The sequence below is a fragment of the Sus scrofa genome, chromosome 2 (assembly GCF_054392235.1).
Source record: "Sus scrofa isolate SSC_HxYL_T2T_F1_AM1 chromosome 2, Sscrofa_HxYL_maternal_Yorkshire_Landrace_v2.0, whole genome shotgun sequence".
NCBI classification, from domain to species: Eukaryota; Metazoa; Chordata; class Mammalia; order Artiodactyla; family Suidae; genus Sus; species Sus scrofa.
Window position 1 is genome coordinate 94,615,336 of NC_139384.1, and position 23,444 is coordinate 94,638,779.

The window sequence follows — 23,444 nt, forward strand, 5'->3', positions numbered from 1 at the left end:
GAGGAGAGGCTGCTAGGATGGAGCCGAGAAATGGAAAACCAGGGAAACTGGGTGCTCAGTCATGCTATTTGAAATAGGCTTAAGCCTAAAGACCTATTCCTAGTCTTTCTCGTACATGAGTCCATAAAATTTCTTTTTAGCGGTCGGAGGTGGGGGGTTAAGCCAGAATTTTCTTTTTTTTTTTTTTTGGTCTCTTTAGGGCTGTACCTGCTGCATAGGGAGGGTCCCAGGCTAGGGGTCAAATCAGGAGCTGTAGCCGCTGGCCTACACCACAGCCACAGCAACGCCAGATCTGAGCCACAACTGTGACCTACACCACAGCTCACGGCAACACTGGATCCTTTAACCCACTGAGCAAGGACGGGGATCAAACCTGTGTCCTCATGGATGCTAGTCGGATTTATTTCTGCTGAGCCACGACAGGAATGCTCCCAAATTTGGGTTTTAAACTGTTACTTACAACCCAAAGAATTTTAACTTTTTTATACATGGTCCATGTGTAGACATAATAATCTCCTAATTAGCAGCTTTATTTTGTTAACTATCTGAAACAAAGTATCCCACAGAAGTTGGGAGTAGAAAGCACTCTCCTCTGGGGAAAAACTCATGGAAACAAGGTTTTAAACAATAATTTAGATTTGTTTTGCTAATATTTAGCTTAGTTTCATCAGAGCAAGGATAAACTGGTATGCCACAAAAAACCTACTGTTTCCTTCCAGTGAGTGGGCCTTGCCTCAAAAGCACACACCTAAATATCAGCACTTTTAAGACATGGCCAGGAGCATCTGATGAGCTTCATCTTTTCTGTAACCAGAAATTCTCACCAGGGTGCTCACACAGAGAAGGTTCCCAGCAACACTGCAGAATGGTAAGCAGCAGCTCCAGAGGAAGCAACCTACCCATCTTCCCAACTGACATGCTGGAAGTGGAGTGACCCAAACTTGGGATGCTTTAGATGATATAATAAAATTTTGAAACACAGCCTTTTCAGATGGATATTAGTTAACCTATTAATTCCCAGAAGTGGAATTTTCAACAAAGCCATGCTAATGTTAAAGCTTTTTTCCCTTTTCCCTTACCATTTCCATCATTCACCTTTGTCACATGAGAAAATAACACACATGTGAAAGCTTTCTATAAAACTGTAAGGCGTTATTCAATTTGCTTTGCACTCTAAACTGGCTTGCTTGGAGATGAATCTGGGCTCTCCCTCTCCCTTAAGGGCTGTAATAAATTGTGAGAACAGGACCATTTTAGGCCCGCCTCCTATTTTTTATTTAAAGCAGAGCTGATTTTATTACCGAAGTCAGTAGAGTGTGATAGTTTTGACTTATAACTTTCTCAAAGGTTAGCACAACACACTCGCAAGACTTGACATTCTTAGTTGATAGTCTAAGCTCATGGCCATTCATATGGCTTCTCTTTCAAAGGGACAGAGGTTATGGCAGCTAAAACCCCACCCCTACATCCCCTCAAGTTCATTGTCAGCATAATATAGTTCCAAATTATCTAAAATCGCAGGACTGGAAAACTGCAAGTGGCTCTGTGGTAACAGAAAGCGCCACTTTCTGGGTAAACCCATGGACATGAAGTTCTAGGAACATACATACCACACCACAAAACAGTATTAAGATCATCTTCTAGTTCTTTCCCAGGCTAAGGTCGAATCGAAACTGCAGCTGCCGGCCTATGCTAAAGCCACAGCAATACCAGATCCGAGCTGTGTCTGCGACCTACACCACAGCTCAGGGCAATGCCATATCCTTAACCCACTGAGCGAGGCCAGGGATCAAATCTACATCCTAACAGATACTAGTTGGATTTATAACCCACTGAGCCACAAAGGGAATTCCATCTCTAGTTTCTCACAGAATAGCTTCTTTTCTATAACGATCAGACTGGAAGAAATGCAGACCACTCCTTACAAAGCACCTGTTCTCACCTTCTGCTGCCTTTTCCTTCTCTTCTGCACTAAGTATCTCTGAACTCCATCTACCATTGCATTTCCACCTATTTCATTGCAGCCCGTACTGCTAGGATCTGGCACTTTTGGCTGACCACAACTTCCATATGCAAAATTTCTTTGTTGTTATCCACAATTCCCAATATGTAGGGATGGGGTAGGCAACAAAACAAAAACCAGATATACAGAAAACTGACCTTATTAACAGGGAAATCCTCACATAAGGAAATGTAAGAATAAAGCAAAAACTGAGGGAGCTCCTGTCATGACTCAGTGGTAATGAATCGGACTAGTGTCCATGAGGATGCAGGTTTGATCCCTGGCCTTGCTCGGTGGGTTAAGGATCTGGCGTTGCCATGAACTGTGGTGTGGGTTGCACTCAGGGCTTGGACTCTGCATCATGGCTGTGGTGTAAGCCGGCAGCTACAGCTCTAATTAGACCCCTACCTAGTCTGGGAACTTCCATGTGCTGTGGTGTAGCCCTAAAGAAAAAAAAGAGAGAGAGAAAAAAAAAAAAAAAGCAAATTGATCTCAAATTTATGATCACAGTTTGAATTGTGTTAGCTATACAAGTGCCAGGTTATCTTACTATATAATAGTATAGCTTCAAATTATTTGAATCTTTCCAGGCAAATAACATTCAGCGAAGTTAAAGCCAAAGAACTTCCCTAACTTTTCTTTTTTTGAAGATGAGCAGACCTCTTCTCCACATCTACGAATGGAAAGCATACATGAAAGTATGAATGCCAGTATGTAATATTTTAAAAACTCTTTGCTTTTTTCTTTTCTTAAAAAAATTAAACATATATGCAGTATACGATACCTACTTTAAATAAGTCAAAATACACTGTGGGTTGTATTATCAGTCTTCTGAGAAATAAATAACAACCTGCTACTACTGTAGCTGAGGACACAGTTCTAGAGTTGAGATTCTCTTTTCTGGCCCTAGTCTGGGCTCACTCTGCATGTTTCCTGGCTTCAGGGCTTTTACAGCTGAGTTTTTAGTGTTTTACCTTTGCTATACTCTAAATGTGGCCCATAGGTATGGTCTTCCTGCAACCCTCTCCCTGCCCAGGTAAACAATGACAACAGTCCATAATATAAGTCTATAATTTGTTTCCGTGCTCTAATAGTATCATTGCACATTTGCCCATCACTTTTCAGAATTTTAATTCTTATACAATCATGTGAGGCAATACAGGGAAAAATCTAAGCAGTTAGGAAACTGAGATTTAGATTTTATTTTTTGATTTAATAATCCATCTATATACTCAATATATTCACTGTTACTTAATAGGAACTTAGTATGCTGCACAACATATAGGCACTTAAATATAAAAAAAAAGTGAACAAAAGTTTCCTCATTGATTCTGTACTCTTACTACAAACTTCACTGCTCCTACCAAGCTCTGGGCCATTGATGAGATATAGGAAGAGATTAAGGGACTGTGGGAAGGACGCATCTAAAAGACCTGCTTCTAAATGGGAAGCTCCCAACACTGAAGTTCTGCTACCACTCTAGCTCTGAGAGTCATGTTGGAGGTAGAGAGCTGAAAGGGAATGAAGCAGCAAGATTCAGATACTGCGTATAAAATGTTTACATTGAATGTACTTTATAGGAAAGGATTTTACTATGGATCCTTTAGGAATTGTTAGTGTTCCATGGAAAGATCTCAGAAAAACTAAGCTGTTGTGATCCTTCAGCAATATGAACTGATAGGGACAATGCTATAATATCAGGAGCAAACACACAATATAGTCTTAAGCAGTCTGACAATATCTATTAGTCATTTTTCCCAGTCCTCACTGTGAGGCGGATTGAGTGGACTACTGCTCAGAAGTCTAGTTCTGCTTAAGAGGCCAGACCCATCCTAGCTCTGGACAGAAAACAAGGAAGAATAGAAAATAGGAGGATTTGAAAAGAAGTTCTAAGTGGGATGGACTGGGATTAGTAGATACAAACTATTACATTTAGAGTGGATAAGCAACAAGGTCTTACTGGATAGCCCAGGAACTGTATCCAGTCTCTTGGGACAGACCATGATGGAAGATAATATAAGACAGGGAATGCATGGCTAGGTCTCTTTGCTATACAGAGAAACTGACACATTATAAACCAACTATACTTTAATAAAAAATATATATAAAACTGTTAAAAAATAAACAAATAATATTGCAATAAATACAACTAGTACTAAGGAAAAAAATAGATAAAAAGAAGTTCTATCACTGAAAGAATTTTTGTGAATGAGGAAAGGACAAATTAGAATCCTGAGAGATAGTAACTTAATCTATTATTTGGTCAAATAATCATATTCTTTGCAATGATAACCAAGGACATTTACTTGTAGCTTTTTTCCATCAGGACTATGAAAACCACCCATTTATCCCACTGGAAAGTAAAAGCCCTTCTCTCAATTTTCACTTTTACTTGAGTTAGAGTCCTTAGGCAAAATCAGTGGCCATTGAGATTTACAGATAAAATTTTTCTTTCTTTTTTTTTTGTCTTTTTGCCATTTCTTGGGCTGCTCCCACAGCATATGGAGGTTCCCAGGCTAGGGGTTGAATTGGAGCTGTAGCCTCTGGCCTATTCCAGAGCCACAGCAACTTGGGATCCAAGCCGTGTCTGCAACCTACACCACTGCTCACGGCAACGCTGGATCCTTAACCCACTGAGCAAGGCCAGGGATTGAACCCGCAACCTCATGGTTCCTAGTTGGACTTGCTAACCACTGAGCCACGACGGGAACTCCAAGATCTACAAATAAAATTTCTAAACAGTAACATATTCAGCAGCTCAGTACAACTACGAAGACAGCCATTTAATTGGAGGCTTGTCTCTTTCTGATGTCACTAATCTCCAACAGGAAATGCACAGCTAAAGAACCATTTTGCTCATGGACAAAGTAGGGAGAAATAAATCTCTCTCAAGTAATATCACCAAATACTAGATATTCTGCACAAGCCTGCATAAACTGAATTGCTAGTCATTACTAAGCAAAACAATGGGTTCATGCACCTACTCATGCTATCTAGTCACCCAAGTCAGTACTTCAAAATGACAACTAGTTAGGTTAAAAATAGTTTTAACTTTTACTGTTCTTTTCCCTTTGGTTTTGAATTTTTCCTTAATATATCAAAAGTGAAAATAATCAGATTCATTATTTTAACTGATGGTTCACTTTAACTTTTCTGGCTCTCAGTTTTGTCATCTGTAAAACAGGTCCAAGACTAGCCGATATTTTAGGTTTACTACTAACTTTAAAATGACTGAACTCAGACTTCTGAACTAAGCTTACAAACTAAGCATTCTATACTCCATTATGATTGTGGAATGAAATGTCACTTACTCTAGACAGAAATGAAAACGAATTCTGGTTCTGAATCAGAAATATAATACAAAAGGCAAAATGATTAAGAATTATTTTAATAAACTGTAAAAGTGTATTTGCTCTAGTTACACTGGGGAAAAATTTTTATTACGGCTTTTAAATACAAGTTCAAGTCAAAGCCTTTTGATAAATGAAGACTCCTAAAGGATAAATACAGTGATAGAGTATTACATGATTTAATTATTTAAAACTAAATTAATGATTTGGCATATATTTACATTGATAAGATCAAAAGCCATCTGTGAAAACTGTACTGGAATCAAGAAATAAACTTGACTATGACATTTAGAAGTTTAAAACTATTTAAGTCCACATTACGGAGGGGACAAATGAAATTAATAGGTTGTTCCTTAAGCTGAACTGGGTTTGAGGAATGTGATTTCATAGGCAAAATGTTGAAGGTTTTCTATGTCTTTGTTGTGTAGACATGAACCCTGGAATTCTACTAAAAAGAAGCTCCTGGAGTTCCCGTTGTGGCGCAGCAGAAATGAATCCGACTAGGAACCATGAGGTTGCGGGTTCAACCCCTGGCCTCACTCACTGGGTTAATGATCCAGCATTGCCTTGAGCTGTGGTGTTGGTCGCAGACGTGGCTTGGATCTGGCGCTGCTGTGGCTGTGGCGTAGGCCGGCTATAGCTTCAACTGGACTCCTAGCCTGGGAACCTCCATGTGCCACAGGTGCGGCCCTAAAAGGACAAAAGGAAGAAAAAAAAAAAAAAAAAAGAAGCTTCTACACATCGTAATGTATGTAAAAACATCAGGCAGGGGCCTGGCACATGGCATGTGGCACGTGGCAATTGCTCAACCACAGATAATTTGTTTTCTTCTCTTTCCTCCCCTATCAGTAAATATAAAATACCAGGATGAAAAAAATATGCTTAAAATAATGAAAAAGAATCAAGAGTGGTAAATAGAAGCTGAAATAAACACCCTCCACTCGGTTATCAGGCACCCATCTATCCTCCATGAGTGTTTAACTTGAAGAAGTTCTTAACCACATAAAACAGAAGCACCTGTGAATGTCTGTGTTCTATTACATATCTTTTACAGAGAAATGAAGCACAATAACAGCACTGAAATGAAAACTCTTTCTTTAAAGTCATTTATTTTCAAGATTATCAGTAGGTCAAGGGCCACTTTCATTAAAAAAAAGAAAGAGTCTATTTTTTTCCTGAAAAAGCATGTTCTATTTTCAAATGAACAAGTGAAGTTAGGTCCTGAGAAAGAAAACTATAAATTATATAATCAGTGTGCATTAAATAGTAGCTTGGGAAAAAGAAAGCCCTCAGGAGCTACTTCTTTTTTTTTCTTTAGATGAATACATTCAGCTTAACGTATCTTGAGCATCTTGGTACCACGGAGACAGGGACGTAAACATCTAATTATAAACTGACTTTCCAGACACGTAATGGAATGTGATCTATATTAACAGAATTTTTGAAGAAATTTGTGAAAAATGTATCAGTATGTCTATACATAATGTTCACAAATTAGGTAGAAGTTTTGGGAATGTTCATTTTTCCCTTTCTAATATATACTGAAATATCAATGAGAATTCCCTCGATAACACAAAGGAGGAACTACAGACAACAGGGTAGAGGGGAGAGAGACTTGGCAGGAAGCTGTGAAAATTTCAAAGGATAATATATCACAGACTTACTCTATATTAAAGCTTAAAAGGTCTTTAGAGATAGATATTTCAGGGATTTCATCAACATCTCATCAGGAGAATTTCATTTTTAAAGGCTAGTGTGGGTGTGTTTAAAATCTTTCATTAGAAATGACATGAATCCTCAAATGTGTTGATATACCAGATTTTAACACCATGGAGTCCAACAAAACATTGACTTGAGTTGCCAATTTAACTAGCTTTTGCGTAGAACTTAGAATAAAGCTCTTCCATCATCTCTGATTTACGGAAGAAAGTCATTTTATTACTTATCTTCATGCCTCAGGATTTTCTTACCATGAATCCAAAATGATATGTAGAAGTAAACTGGAGGATGGGGAGGGAGAGAGAGTTCTCTTTTAAATTTCTGGTTGAGAAAATGCGAAGGGCCATCACTCTTAGACCTCACAGTCTGAGGCAGAAATTTCAGATAGAAGAGATAACTCAGAGAAAGATGATATTAACTAACCAAAATCCCATTTACCATCTGTTGAGTTCTTCACCAGAAATTCTGCTATAGCCTGATCTAGGCATGTCCTCCTATTAGAACAGTCAATTGTAAGTAAATCCAGCTTTAAAATAAGCACTCCTTTGGATCATATTCATGCTTCCATTCACTCATTCATTTATTCAATGAACATTTACTGGGAAGCTACTGTATGCCAGCCAGGCTTTGGGAATATAATAGGAAGAGCCCATAAAAATCTCTCCAAACTCAAAGATTTTCTCAGTCTATCGGGGGTTAAGATTAGGTAATCAGTAACTATTTATAATATAGAATGATATGCATAGGATTCAACAATCTAGTTGAACAGTATATTAGAAACTATAAACTGAAAAATGTAAATAAGATTGAAAGTTTCTCTCTCTCTCTTTTTTTTTAATCTTGTCCAAATTTCACTTTTTCCAATAGCTATTTGCTTGTTTCCTATACTGGGTCATCTAAATAAGGCATATCTGACAGGGAAAGGGAGTGCTATTAGTAATTCTGCTGGACTAGGGACTGCCCTTGTCAAATGGAGATACTTGGTCATCCTAATTATGGGAAATGTCGACAGCTCTCCCTAGTTCCCCTTATTCCCGAAACCACTATTCTGAAGAGCATGATCATCAAAAGCATAGAACAGGTACATTCCTGATCTGAAATAGACATGAAATCCACATGGAATGTTTTTCCTTTAGACCCCATGGTCTTGTTAGTGTCAAGGCCACGACTTGCATGACCACATCTTGATAAGCAGAGGTGGGAAAAGGTTTCTCTCCAGAATGCTTTGCCTGTAATAAGGTGAGAGACCTTACATTTTTCTAACTTGCCAGGTCTTTGGATTTCCGTCAAGTACAAAAGAATCCCAAATCAAAGATGTTCAAACAAAACTCCCAACAGCCACCTAGAGAATGCTTGCGAGGGACCTGTCTATAGATTCCCAGGTCCAGATCAAGGCAGCAAGAAGCCGGCTGGCATACTGGCACCTCCACAGTTCTCAAATTAGCACTAACATTTTCTGAGATACCTAAAGGAAAGAAAATTCAGGATTTCTGGAGAGAAATTAGTAACAAGAAACTTTATATTGCAGGTAACAGAAGTAGCAATTCAGAACCCATTTTTCATTTCATGCTCACTTAGCAGGGGAACTGCAAACCCTCTGAGGAAAGAGATGTATGGCTGGGGTCAGAAATACATGCCCAGAACCAGAAAATCTGAGGAGCAGATAACCTTTCTGATACAAGGTAGAACCTATATTTCAGCTTTGGTTCTTGAGGTTAGAAACTAGAACAAAAGGTTTGCTTGACTTTCCTTTCTGTGTGTGTTTGTGTGTGTGTGTGAGTGAGAGAGAGAGCGTGTGCGCAGCACAAGCCCAAGAGTGGGTGTGCCTTGGAATCAAAGTGAAGGGCTGAACAGCAAGAATTTTCAAATTATTACTTATATGAGAAATCAGATACTATAGTCATTCAGTCTACAGTTGGACTGGCTACATAAGAAGAAATCACTTTTGCTTTTTTTTTTTTTTTTTTTTTCAGAGCTACAACCGCCAGCCTACACCACAGCCACAGTAACACCACATCTGAGCCATGTCTGTGACCTACACTGCAGCTCTTGGCAACACCTGAACCTTAACCCACTGAGCCAAGACAGGGACGGAACCCACATCCTCATGGATATTAGTCGGGTTCATTACCACTGAGCCACAATGGGAACTCTCAGAATCACTTGTAGGTTTCAGAGTTCTCATTGTGGCTCAGAGGTGACGAACCAACTGGTGTCCACAAAGGCGTGGGTTTGATCCCTGGCCTCATTCAGTGGGTGGGGGGATCTGGCTTTGGGCTGTGGCTGTGGGTCACAGGCACGACTTGAATCTGGTGTTGCTATGGCTGTGGTGTAGGCTGGTGGCTGCAGCTCTGGTTTGACTTCTAGCCAGGGAACCTCCATGTGCTGCATCTCCATGTGTTTTTTGCCCTAAAAAGCAAAAAACAAAACAAAACAAAACAAACAAGAACAACTCAGGTTTCTGGGCCCATCTCCAAGATCAGGTACATATGCAGTCAGGGTTAGGAACCAAGGACCATGAATTACTACAATAACTCTTCCCAGTTTCTTAAGCCCTTTAACTTCCCCACAATTGTTTTAGTTTATGTGTTTCCCCCAAATGATGAAAAACAGGTTGAGGCTGTCCTTAGAAGACTGGGGAAAATGTATATTATTCCGAAGCCAGTCGTTAAGACAAAGCACTTTAAGAAGTTAGGGTGAATTCATTATAACGTTAGAAAAGCATTTTGAATTACTGGGATTAGTTGTAAGGAAAGGAATAATCCTGGGAACCCCCTGGTTAGGGACCGAGTGACAGTAATCCTGTTTGGCTCTCTGAATGCAGTTATCACAGAATTATCTTTCCCTGTTTTTTACCTCCTATCCTCATATACTGTTTCCAACGAATCTAAGACAGGACATTGCGGGAAAAGGAGGGGGCACTGTAGCAGAGAAAGGAAAGATAACATGCATTATGTCTGTTTTTCAGAAATGTGCGCGGTCCTTGCCAATAGATTTTGAAATTATGTGTGCTGCTGACTGGTAAAGACTACATTCACTGCAGTTTTCTGAAGCTTAATTCCATTAGATGAAGTATATTAGTTTACACTATGTAGCAAAGATTTATTCTGGCATCTATTTTTAGAAAATATGGAAAACTAACCAAATCATGCCTGCAGGGAGGAAAAAAACATCCTTTTTCCTTTTCTTATGAGACTTAAAAAATCCACCTAAGTAAGTACAGCATAGATTCAGAGAAAGGAATTGTGAGGGAAGCTGTCATTCTTTTGGATTTTAGTTAAATGGACTTTAAACAGAGTGCTGTAAATGAAAAGAAAATAACCTTTGGTGATGAGGTGGGGGAACTGGAACGCTTGTAAACTGCTGGAAGCAATGTAAAATGATTCAGTTGCTGAACAACTATATGATATAGAAATTCCATTCCTTGGTATATACCTAAAAAAAAAAAACCAGTGGAGTTCCCACTGTGGCTCAGGGGGTTAAGAACTCACCTAGTACCCATGAGGATGCAGGACTGATCCCTGGCCTTGCTCAGTGGATTAAAGGATCTGGTGTTGCCACAAGCTACGGCATAGGTTGTGGATATGGCTCGGATCTCGTGTTGCTGTGGCTGTGGCGTAGGCCAACAGCTATGGCTCTGATTCAACCCCTAGCCCGAGAACCTCCTTATGTTGCGGGTGCAGCCCTAAAAAAAAAAAAAAAAATTGAAAACACGTATCCAAACAAATATATATGTATATACACAGTTGTTAATAGCAGCACTATGTCCAAGAGTTGAAAAGTGGAAAGCCAAATGTTTATCAAAGGATAAATAAACAAATCGTAGTATGAATATACACAATGGAAGCCATTAAAAAGGAAGGAAGCACTGACAGATGTTACAATGTGGATGATCCATGAAAACACTACGCTAAGTGAAAGATGCCAGACACAAAAGGTCATATATTGTATGATTCCGTTTATATAACTTATTGAGAATAGTCAAATCCATATAGACAAAAAGCAGACTGGTAGTTCCCAAACACTGGAGGGAGTGGAGAATGGGAAACAACTGCTGAATGGGTATGGGTTTCTTTTTGGGGTGATGAAACTGTTTTGTAACTACACAGAAGTGGTGATTGTACAACACTATGAATGTACTAAATGCTACTGAATTGCTCGGTTTAAAGCGGTTATTTGAATGTTATATGATTTTCACCTGAACTAAAAAAAAAAAGACAAAAAAGCGAAATGCTTTTTCAGATTTGAGTGTGTTCTTCCCACACCTGAGAAATGGGTGTTGGTCTGCACATACCTGAAAGACAAGGCTGATGCTGCTGAGGTAGCACATCTGGGTCTGGAGGCATGGGTAACTCCTCAGACACATACTTTATAAGCTCCTTTCCCTGATATGTTATCTGCACATAATTAAACACAGATTTCAAAATCATACATTTTATAAGAAGCAAATACACCCATCTTCTACAAATTGTAACTGACAAAGCAGTGATTGCTATACATTATGGATTGGTAAACTATAGCCCACAGCTAAATCTGGGCTGCCACCTTTTTTGTAAATGGTATTTTATTAGAACATGGTGATCCCCATTCATTTACTTAACCTCTATGGCTGCTCTTTCACAATAACAGAATCAAGTAGGTTTGACAGAGACCATATGCCCACAAAGTCTGAAGTATGTATTTTATTTATTTATTTATTTATTTATTTATTTATTTATTTATTTATTTATTTATTTTTGGCTTCTTGCTATTTCTTTGGGCCGCTCCCGCGGCATATGGAGGTTCCCTGGCTAGGGGTCTAATCGGAGCTGTAGCCGCCAGCCTACGCCAGAGCCACAGCAACGCTGGATCTGAGCAGCGTCTGCAACCTACACCACGGCTCACGGCAACGCCAGATCCTTAACCCACTGAGCAAGGGCAGGGACCGAACCCGCAACCTCATGGTTCCCAGTCGGATTCATTAATCACTGCGCCACGACGGGAACTCCTATTTATTTTATTTTTTATCTTTTTAGGGCTGCACCCTGAACATATGGAAGTTCCTAGACTAGGGGTCGAATTCGAGCTGCAGCTGCCAGCCCACACCACAGCCACAGAAACTCAGGATCCGAGACACATCTGCGACCTACACCACAACTCACAGCAACACCAGATCCTTAACCCACTGAATGAGGCCAGAGATTGAACCCATGTCCTCATGGATGCTAGTCGGGTTTGTTACCCCTGAGCCATGATAGGAATTCCCAGCCTGAAGTATTTATTATCTGGCCCTTTACAGAAAAAAAAATTGTTGATTCTTGTTATAGATCATTAACTCTCTCAATCATTACTTATTCGACAACTGTTAACCCAGCATCTATTACTTGATAACTTAAAAAAAGTAATATTGCACTAATAATATTAAGCCATAAAAATCATGATACTTTTCAACAAAGCAGATATACAACTGACTAGATTAATAGCACTTCTGGCCTAGACATCAAAGTTTTGTTTTGTCAGAGCTTAGAAATCTCTACATACAAATGGGCTGGAGTGGAGCAGACTGGCAAACACCTGCCAGAAGTGTCCAAGGGTCTTTTGTGTTCTCCAGACTTAGTTCTAGGGCAGTCTGATAATACACCTTCAGGAGCCAGCTTCACTGTGTTTAAACTAGTAAGTCTCAACTCCAACATCCCTTCCTCCAGGATGCCTTTTTATAACTGCTAAAGCTCAAGTAAAGATTCTTTTCTAGGCTCCAGTAACCTCGGTGCTCATATTTCTGGTAAGGCATTCTATTCCCACTTAAATAAAATTATGTATTAATGTGTTTCCATTAAACTATAAGCTCCTCCAATATATTTAATCATTGTATTGTGTTATACACAATTCTTCCAGCCACATCTGGAAGTTCCTGGTCCAGAGAGTAAACCCTGTGCCATGATGCAGGCCTCAGCAATGGTAACGTCAGATCCCTAACCTGCTAAGCTACCATAGAATTCCGTGTTATAATCCTTTTCTTCCCCCTTTTTTTAGGGCCACACCTGTAGCACATGGAAGTTCCCAGGTCAGGGTTGAAATGAAGCTTCAGCTGCTGGCCTACACCACAGCCACAGCAACACTAGATCTGAGTCGCATCTGTGACCAACATCACAGCTCATGGCAACACTGGAATCCTTAACCCACTGAGACCAGGGATTGAACCTGCATCCTCATGGACACTAGTTGGGTTCTTAACCTACTAAGCCACAGCAGGAACTCCATATTCTTTTTTTTTTTTTTTTTTTTTGTCTTTTTAGGGCCACACCTGCAGCATATGGAAGTTCCCAAGCTAGTGGTCAAATCAGAGCTGCAGCTGCTGGCCTACGTCATAGCCACAACAACCCCAGATCCGAGCTGCATCTGTGACCTACACCACAGATCATGGATCCTTAACCCATTCAGCAAGGCCAGGGATTGAACCTGCATCCTCATGGATACTAGTTGGACACTACTTTGTTCCCGCTGAGCCACGATGGGAACCCCCCGCCCCATATTCATTTTTATTCTCTTGTACTTCACATAGTGCCTGACAACAGTGGGGAAAAACTCTGAAGTCCCAGCTCTTAAGAAAGATTCTTAAATTCTCTGAGGCTCAGTTTGTGCATTTGTTAAATGAGTAACTATACCTTGTTAGGTTGTTGTGAGGATTAAGAGAGATAATATCTGAAAAGTCTTTGGCATACTGTCTAGCACATCCTGAAAGCTGTGGGATGACAAGCATTTATTGAAATGCTTGTTATTGAAATGAGCGAAGAAAGCCTAAGGAATTTGGAAGGGTTAGGTAGCCTTTTAGCTGAACCCCAGACTAAACAAAAGCTGGTAATGAAAATGCTACAGACAGGCCTACTCAGTGTGTTAAACCCTCTTCACCTGCCATGGAAGGAAGAACAGCAAGGCTCCTGAGTGTCATCTATCATTTCCCAAACAACCAATAATTAAAAACAATGGCTTTTGATATTTCATCCCCAAAGAGCAGGATACACATTCTTTTCAAGTGCACATGGGACATCCTTCAGGATAGATCAATGCTAGACACAAAACAAATCTCAGTAAACTTAGGAAGACTGAAATTATATCAAGCATCTTTTCTGACCACAATGCTATGTAACTAGAAATCAATCATAAGGACAAAATTGCAAAAAACACAAACACATGGAGGCTAAACAATATGCCAGTCAACAACTACTGGTTCACTGAAGAAATCAAAGAAGAAATAAAAAAAATACCCGTGGACCAATGAACACAAAAACGCAATGACCGAAAACCTAAGGGATGAAGCAAAAGCAGTTCTAAAGGGAAGTTTATAGTGATACACACCTATCTTAGGAAAGAAAAAAATCTCAAAGAAACGACCTAACCTTAACACCTAAAGGAACTAGAGAAAGAACAAAACCCATACTTGGAAGTAAAGAAGTTGTAAAGATCAGAGCAGAAAAACAAAGGAATAGAGATAAAAAGAAAAATACAGTAGAAAAGATCAATGAACCTAAAAGCTGGTTCTTTGAAAAGATAAACAAAATGGATATACCGTTAGCTAGACTCATCAAGGAAAAAAAGGGAGCGGGCTCAAGTCAATAAAATCATAAATGAGCAGTTACAGCCAGTGCCACAGAAATACAAAGGATCATAAGAAACTACTCCAAACAACTACATGATAATAAAATGGACAACCTAGAAGAAGTGAACAAATTTGTAGAAATGTATAATCTGCCTAAACTGAACCAGGAAGAAATAGAAAATCAACAGGTCAATTACCAGTAATTAGATTAAATCAGTAATTTAAAAACTCTGAACAAATAAGTCCAGGATCAGATGGTTTTATAGGTGAATTCTACCAAACATTTAGAGAAGAGTGAACATGTAGCCTTCTCAAACTATTCCAAAAACTTGTAGAGGAAGGAACACTTCTGAACTCATTCTACAAGGCCAGCATCACCCTGATACCAAAACCAGACAAGACATCAAAAAAAAAAAAAAAAAATTTTTTTTTTTTTTTTTTTTTTTGAGAAGTTCCTGTTGTGGCTCAGTGGGTTAATAAGGACATTGTCTCTGTGAGGATGCAAGTTTGATTTTTGGCCTTGCTCAGCGGGTTAAGGATCAAGCATCCCCACAGACTGTGACAGAGGTTACAGATGTGGCTCTGATTTGGTGTTGCTGTGGCTGTGGTGCAGGCAGCAGCTGCAACTCTGATTTGACCCCTTGCCAGGGAGAACTTCCATACGTCACAGGTGCAGATGTTAAAAAAAAAAAGAAATTACGGGCCAATATCACTGATGAATGTAGATGCAAAAATCCTCATTAAAATATAAGCAAACTGAATCCAACGATACATTAAAAGAATCATACACCATGATGCATCACAAGAATACAAGTCTTTCCAAATATCTGCAAAACAATCAATGTGATACACATTAACAAACTGAAGAATAAAAACTATATGATCATCTCAATAGATGCAGAAAAAGCTTCTGATAAAAGTCAACATCCATTTTGATAAAAAAACTTCAGCAAGTGGGCACAGAGGGACCATACCTCAATATAATAAAGACCATATATAACAAACTCACAGTTAACATACTCAATAGTGAAAAGCTAAAAGTATTTCCTTAGATCAGGAACAAGACAAGGATGCCCACTCTTGCCACTTTTATTCAGTATAGTTTTGGAAGTCCTAGCCATGGCAATCAAGAAGGAAAAAAAGTAAAAGGAATCCAAACTGGAAAGGAAGAAGCAAACTCACTGTTTGCAGATGACATGATGCCATACATAGAAAATTCAAGATGTTACCAGAAAACTACTTGAGTTCTTTAATGAATTTGGAAAAGCTGCTGGAAACAAAACCAATATACAGAAATCTGCTGCACTTCTATATACTAACAACAAAATATGAGAAAGAGAAATTAAGGAAACAATCCTATTTACCATTACATCAAAAAGAATAAAATAGCTAGGAATAAACCTACCCGACCTAAGGAGACAAAAGACCAGTATTCTGAAAACTATAAGATGCTGATGAAAGAAACTGAAGATGACAGAATCAGAAAGATGTATTGTGTTCTTGAATTGGAAGAATCAATATTGTTAAAATGACCACACTGTCATTAAGAGTATTGTTAAATATGACCAAAGGTAATCTACAGATTCAATACAATTCCTATCAAATTACCAATGGCATTTTTCACATAACTAGAACAAAAAATTTTTAAATTTGTATAGAAGCACAAAAGATGCTGAATAGCCAAAACAATCTTGAGAAAGACCAGAGTTGGTGGAATCATATTCCCTGACTTCAGACTATACCAGAAAGCTACAGTAATCAAAACAGAAAGGTCCTGGCACAAAAACAGACATATAGATCAATGGAACAGGATAGAAAACCCAGAAATAAACCCACATACTTATGCTCAATTAATCTATGACAAATGAGGCAAGAACATACAATGGAGGAAAAACAGTCTCTTCAATAAGTGGCATTGGGAAAACTGGACAGCTACATGTAAAAGAATAAAATTAGAATATTTTCTACGTACCATATACAAAAATAAACTCAAACCGATTAAAGGCCTAAATATAAGGCCAGATACTATAAAACTCCAGGAGGAAAACAGAAGCATAACACTAAAGAATATATAAATAAAGAGTACATAAATCACAGCAATATCTTTTTGAATAAGCTCCTAGGGTAACAGAAATAAAACAAAAATAAAAAAAATGGGACCTAATTAAACTTTGCACAGCAAAGGAAACCATAAGCAAAACAAAATACAACCTACAGACTAGGAGAAAATATTTGCAACAACGAAGGACTAATCTCCAACATACAAACAGCTCATGCAGCTCAATATCAAAAAAGCAAATAACCCAAGTGAAAAATGGACAGAGGACCTAAAATAGACATTTCTTCAAAGAAGACATACAGATGGCTAAAAGGCACATGAAAAGATGCTCAACATTGCTAATTATTACAGAAATGCAAATCAAAATTATAATCAGGTATCACCTCACACCTGTCAGAATGGCTATTACCAAAAAGTCTACAAATAATAAATACTAGAGAGAGTGTAGAGAAAAAGGGACCCTTCTACATGGTTGGTGGGAATGTAAACTGGTGCAGCCACTATGGAGAGCAACATGGAAGTTCCTTAAAAAACTAAAAATAGAGCTACCATATGATCCTGCAATCCCACTCCTGGGCATAGATTTGGAGAAAACAATAATTCAAAAAGACACAGGCACCTGAGTGTTCCTGCAGCACTATTTACAACAGCTAAGATATAGAAGCAACCTAAATGTCCATCAACAGAGGATTGGATAAAGAAGATGTGGTACATATATACAATGTAGTATTACTCAACCATAAAAAATACTGAAATAATGTCATTTGCAGCAACATGGATGGACCTGGAGGGAACTATGCTAAGTGAAATAAGTCAGAGAAAGACAAATACTATATGACATCACATATGTAGAATCTAAAAAATACAACAAACTGGTAAATATAACAAAAAAGAAGTAGTAGACTTGGAGTTCCTTAGGGGCCTAAGTGGCTTAAGGATCTGGTGTTGTCACTGCTGCAGCTTGGGTCACTGCTGTGGTATGGGTTTAATCCGTGGTCTGGGAAATTCTGCATGTTGCAGGCATGGCCAAAAAAAAAAGACATAGACTCACAGATACAGAGAACAAACTAGTGGACACCAGTGGGGAGAAGGAAGGGGAGAGAGGCAAGATGGGGAGGGGATTAAAAGGTACAAACTATTATGTATAAAATAAACTACATGGCTATATTATGTAACACAAGGAATATAGCCAATATTTTATAACAACTATAAATGGAGTATAACGTTTAAAAATTGTGAATCCCCATATTGTATACCTGTAACTTAGGTAGTATTGCATATCAACTATACTTCAATTTAAAAAAAGATACATGCACTCCAATGTCCACACCAGCATTATTTACAATAGCTTAAGCTATGGAAATAACCTAAGTGTTCATCAACAGATGAACAGATAAAGAATATGTGGTGTATATATATGTACAATGGAATCCTTCTCAGCCATGAAAAAAGAATGAAATTTTGCCATTTGCCAGAAAATGGATGGACCTGGAGGGTATTATGCTAAGTGAAATAAGTCAGACAAAGACAAATATTCAATCTTATTACTTATATGTGGAAACTAAAAAATAAAACAAATAAAGGAATATAACAGAAAAGAAACAGACATAGATATAGAGAGCAAACTAGCAGTTACCAGAGTAGAAAGGGATGAAGGGAGGGGCAAGATAGGCACAGGGGACTAGAGATAGAAACTACTATGTATAAAATACACAAAAGGGGAGTTCCCGTCGTGGCGCAGTGGTTAACGAATCCGATTAGGAACCATGAGGTTGCGGGTTCGGTTCCTGCCCTTGCTCAGTGGGTTAACGATCCGGTGTTGCCGTGAGCTGTGGTGTAGGTTGCAGACGCGGCTCGGATCCCGCGTTGCTGTGGCTCTGGCGTAGGCCGGTGGCTAAGCTCCGATTCAACCCCTAGCCTGGGAATCTCCATATGCCGCGGGAGCGGCCCAAGAAATAGCAACAACAACAACAACAAAAGACAAAAGACAAAAAAAAAAATAAATAAAATAAATAAATAAATAAATAAAATACACAAAAGGGGGAGAGAAAAAAACACAGAAAAAGAAAAAGATAAAAAAAGAAGAAAGCTGTGAGGACATAGTATACAGCACAGGGAATAGAGCCAGTATTTTATAAAAAAATTAAATGAAGCATAATCTATACAAATTCTGAATCACCATATTGTACAGATGAAATCAACTATACCTCAAAAATAATAAAATTTATCTGCAAGTATATATAAAAAAGAAAAATTTTGTTCACATTATGCCCTGACAATATCTAACACATCTTATACACTCATTAATGTGTAGGCTCTGTATATCTTCGCCTATACTGCATATCTGAAGTACATTTTTATTTTTTTTTAATGATTTTTATTTTTTCCATTACAGTTGATTTACTGTGTTCTGTCAACTTCCACTGGCAGAGTGACCCAGTCATAATGCATGTAAATCAGTGAAACTGGAACACACCCTCACACCATGCACAAAAATAAACTCAAAACGGCTTTAAGACTTAAACATAAGACATGACACCATAAAACTCCTAGAAGAGAGCACAGGCAAAACATTCTCTGACATCAACCAAACAAATGTTTTCTTAGGTCATTCTCCCAAGGCAAGAGAAATAAAAGCAAAAATAAACCAATGTGATCTAATCAAACTGACAAGCTTTTGCACAGCAAAGGAAACCATAAAAAAACCCAAAAAGACAGCCTACGGAATGGGAGAAAATAATTTCAAACAATGCAACTGACAGGTGCTTAATCTCTAAAATATACAAACAACTTATACAACTCCAAAGCAAAAAAACCAACAACCCAATTGAAAAATGGTCAAAAGACCTGAACAGACATTTCTCCGAAGAAGATACACAGATGGCCAACAAGCACATGAAAAAATGTTCAACATCACTAATTACTAAGAAATGCAAATCAAAACTACTATGAGGACCACCTCTTACCTGTCAGAATGGCCATCACTAACAAGTCTAAAGTGTATTTTTATCAGTTAGTGTTGGGTAATATTAGGGCGGTAAAATTTTACCTGAGTAGTCTTAGAAGTCTTGAGTCCTCATAGGTCCTAAACATATTATTAGGGATAATTCAGACAAAGAACACAGCTTTAAGAAAATCCAGTGAGTTAAAAAACCTATTTTCCACAACATAGGAGTGATTTAATGAAGGACAGTAATGAGTAGGCCTCAAAGGGAACAGGCACTAGGTCACTTCAGGAGCAAAAGGAGTGAGTGATGCCCAGTGGACTGAGCATGAGGATTCCCTCGGCAAAGCTGCTTGGGCAGGAGGTATTAATCATCTCCGTGTCTAGTGGCTCTGTCATTCCGTCTGATGCAGGATGAGACCTAAATTTCTGGCATTTCTTGCCTGACAACCAACCAGGCCTGTCTCTATAGCCCCATCACCACTCTCAGAACTAGTCATCAGAAATGTTCACACTTACCAAGGCAGCAAAAAGCTCCTACCATAAAGAAGTGACTGTGACTTCAGGAGTTACCCCAAGCCAAGAGGAGGCAGAGGTCACTGTGCTAAATTTTAAAAGAGGCTTTTACAAATTGTAAACAAATTTGCTGGTGCAATTTCTCAGCCTGTGGTATTTATTAGAAGTACATGACAGCCACACAGCAATTTTTAAAAACTGAAACTTGCTCAGATAATCTGTATGAATATCTTACATTCAATAATTTCCCTATTTGCATTTGGCTTCACTACCACATAAGAGTTCAACAATATGATTCTGATTGGCAAGGCTGATGAGATAAGATCAGACACAATGTGATATGGAAATAAAGCATCTAAGTACAGAGTGAGAGGGCCAAATGATGGCAGAGCCAGCTATTCAAACACAGGAAATGCAGTTGTTCCAATAGAGAAAAAGAGTGGGAGGACTGAGTCATCCCTGGGCAGAGGCATGGTAAGCTACAGCAATTAATACCACAGATATGCTGTGAGCAGAGATGCAGTTTCAGCATGATATAATCTATCATAAATTTATGAAACTCTGTAATACAAAGGAATTTCCATGAACAAAACATTAAAATCACTAACATGCAAATATGATTTATATATCCATGGAAAGAATTAGGTGGGCTGAATTGAAAGGAGATGGTCTGGTGACTCCAGTGGTGGGAAATAAAAAAAAAAATTGGGAGAAAAAAGGAGGACAGAGAGACTATAAAGCACCGAAAATTAAAAATGTGCTCATGTAAGTGAAGGAACTGAAACACGTTCTCAAGGCACTTGCCACACAGGTCTAGGAGACCAGAATGCAGACTTTAGGGACAAACACCAACATCAGGAGCTAGGAAGGAGGGTGGGCAGAGCTGGGTTGGACAGAAAAAGAGAGAGGAACCTGCCTTCTCTTACTGGTGCACTGAGGCTTACTGCAATGATCAGTAGAGGCTGAAGGTATCTGCAATTCTGTGAAAGAGCAATGGTGACTGTCTGATGATTCATATGTTCCTGTGAATTACTGCAAGACTTTTCCCTGAAGGGCTGCCATGGATATCTGAAGGTGGCTGATGACTGAAACTCAATGGTGTCAATCATCAACACTCTTCGAACTGGTGGTTACACTGGGCTTATAACTCAGAGGACAGAAGTGTGGGAGAGCCTATTAAATCTGAGAAGTCTGAATAAAAAGAAATATTTCTTTTGGGGAGGGGGATAAGACTATGCTCAAACATTCAAGTGCACCATAACTTCTGTGGGTCTCAGGCCCCTCGATCATCATTTTTATCTTTAGGGGAAGATTCTGCTCTATTTTATTAGAGTGCTAACAACATAGTGGCTAAATTCTCCATACACCAGGGGTCCCAAATTTTCTGTATGGAGTCACAAGGACCTACAATCACTGTGGGGATGGCGGGGGGCGTGAATAAGAGGGGAAGATCGGGATTCAAATTTCAGAGACTGGGTAAGTAACAAGAAAGGAGAGACACAGCTGTGCAACCCTGTTGTGGGGAATTCTGGCAAATAGGAGTTGTGCGAGAAAGCACGTAGCATGTTGAAGAAGGGATGCACAAGGACAAAACTAGCTCGGAGAACTTTCACATTCCTTAAAAAAAAAGGAAACAGTTTTATCATCAAAAAATATGTAACTTTCTGAAGCTCCCATTGTGGCTCAGTCGTTAGTGAACCCGACTAGTATCCATGAGAACGTGGGTTTGATCCCTGGCCTTGCTCAGTGGGTTAAGGATCCAGTGTTGCCATGAGCTGGGATGGAGGTCTCAGACGTGGCTTGGATCCCACATTGCTGTGGCTGTGGTGTAGGCTGGCAGCTACAGCTCCGAATGGACCCCTAACCTGGGAACCTCCATATGCCGTGGGTGTGGCCCTAAAAACACAAAAAGACCACGCACAAAAAAAGTAACTTTACATCTTAATATGAAGTTAAAGATAAATTTAAGAGTGAATGACCCACCTTACTCCAAGCATAGTTCCAGGTCACATAACTTTCACCTCCTAGAAGATCCTTAAGCCAGGTGACTGGGTTTTGATAAATCTGACCATTTTCTACCTTAATTTTGCCACTCAATAAAACACTGGCTTTGTGGGTAGTATCCTGAGGTGAAAGACAAAACAAGAATTAAGATTAAAATATATCTGAAATATGTGAAGTTCTGCTTCTCTCCATGATGAAGTAATAGGGACCAGATTTACTCTAACACCTGATTCAAGCAAAAGCAGACAAAATAAATATATGAAACAGTGGTTTCCAAGGTACCATTGGAACATCAGGGAACAAAGTACATTCTCATTCCTGAGAAATGAGAAACTAGTAAGATGAGCTCTACCTACCATTGCCCTAGCTCACTGCCTTGAGAGAGTTTCCAGGTAATGGTGCAGGAAGAAGGAATCCAGGTAAAGCCTGTGGATTCTTTGAGTTGAGTTGACAGGGCAGGATCTAGGGAGGCATGATGTCTAGAGTTTGCAGGACAGAGTACTGAAGAAATACAAAGAGAGAACTCTGCAGATCCACAGAGGATCCTTTTTAAGTATTCAGCTGAGTTGCAATTGGCTGTGTGTGTGAGGTAATTACACAAGGTTGGGAAAAGAACCACCAGTAATAATTAGAGGTAATGGCATTCTCAGGCATTACAAAGGGCAGAAATAGCACCTGTTCCCTACAGTACTAGAAAACCCTCAAAACTGATATGGGGCACTGGTGGGTACACAGAAGAGTCTTGTCTCTGTAGTGGGAAATAATTAACTCTAGACTGAACACTGTTCCAATCCTGTCCAACAAATCATAAAACAGGATCCAAAAGGATGAAATTGTTTCCATGTAATTTAACTATATTCTAGTACAAATCTTCTATATATATATATATACACATATATATATATATATATATACATATATATATATACATATATATATGTATATATATATATATATATATATTCTTTTTTGGCCACACCAATGGCATATGGAAGTTCCCAGGCCAGGGATTGAATACAAACTGCAGCTATGACCTATGTTGCACCTGAAGCAACACCTGATCCTCGATCTGCTACACCACAGCAGGGACTCCTCCAAAATATTTTTAAAAGTATAAAAATATCCAGCATCCAGCAAGATAAATTTCACAATGTTTGGGTCCACTAAAAAATTAGCAGTCTAGAAAGAAGCAGGAAAATATAATCCACATGCAGGAGACAATCAACTGAAAATGACAGAACTGATGGAGATACTAGACTTAGCAGATAAGAACA

The 23,444-nt window shown here is 38.9% G+C and overlaps 1 protein-coding gene across 2 annotated transcripts in view; it reads right to left on the minus strand.

The window, feature by feature from the left end:
* The window catches only part of ANKRD31 (ankyrin repeat domain 31), a 171,987-nt gene that overhangs the window by 1,906 nt on the left and 146,637 nt on the right, over positions 1–23,444 (minus strand). For both annotated transcript variants that reach the window (XM_085013838.1, XM_085013837.1), the window contains exons 24-25: positions 22,150–22,290; positions 11,366–11,468 (exon numbers count right to left, since the gene is read on the minus strand). In XM_085013838.1, the coding sequence (XP_084869964.1) occupies positions 11,366–11,468; positions 22,150–22,290 (244 nt within the window). The remainder of the gene's footprint in view (positions 1–11,365; positions 11,469–22,149; positions 22,291–23,444) is intronic.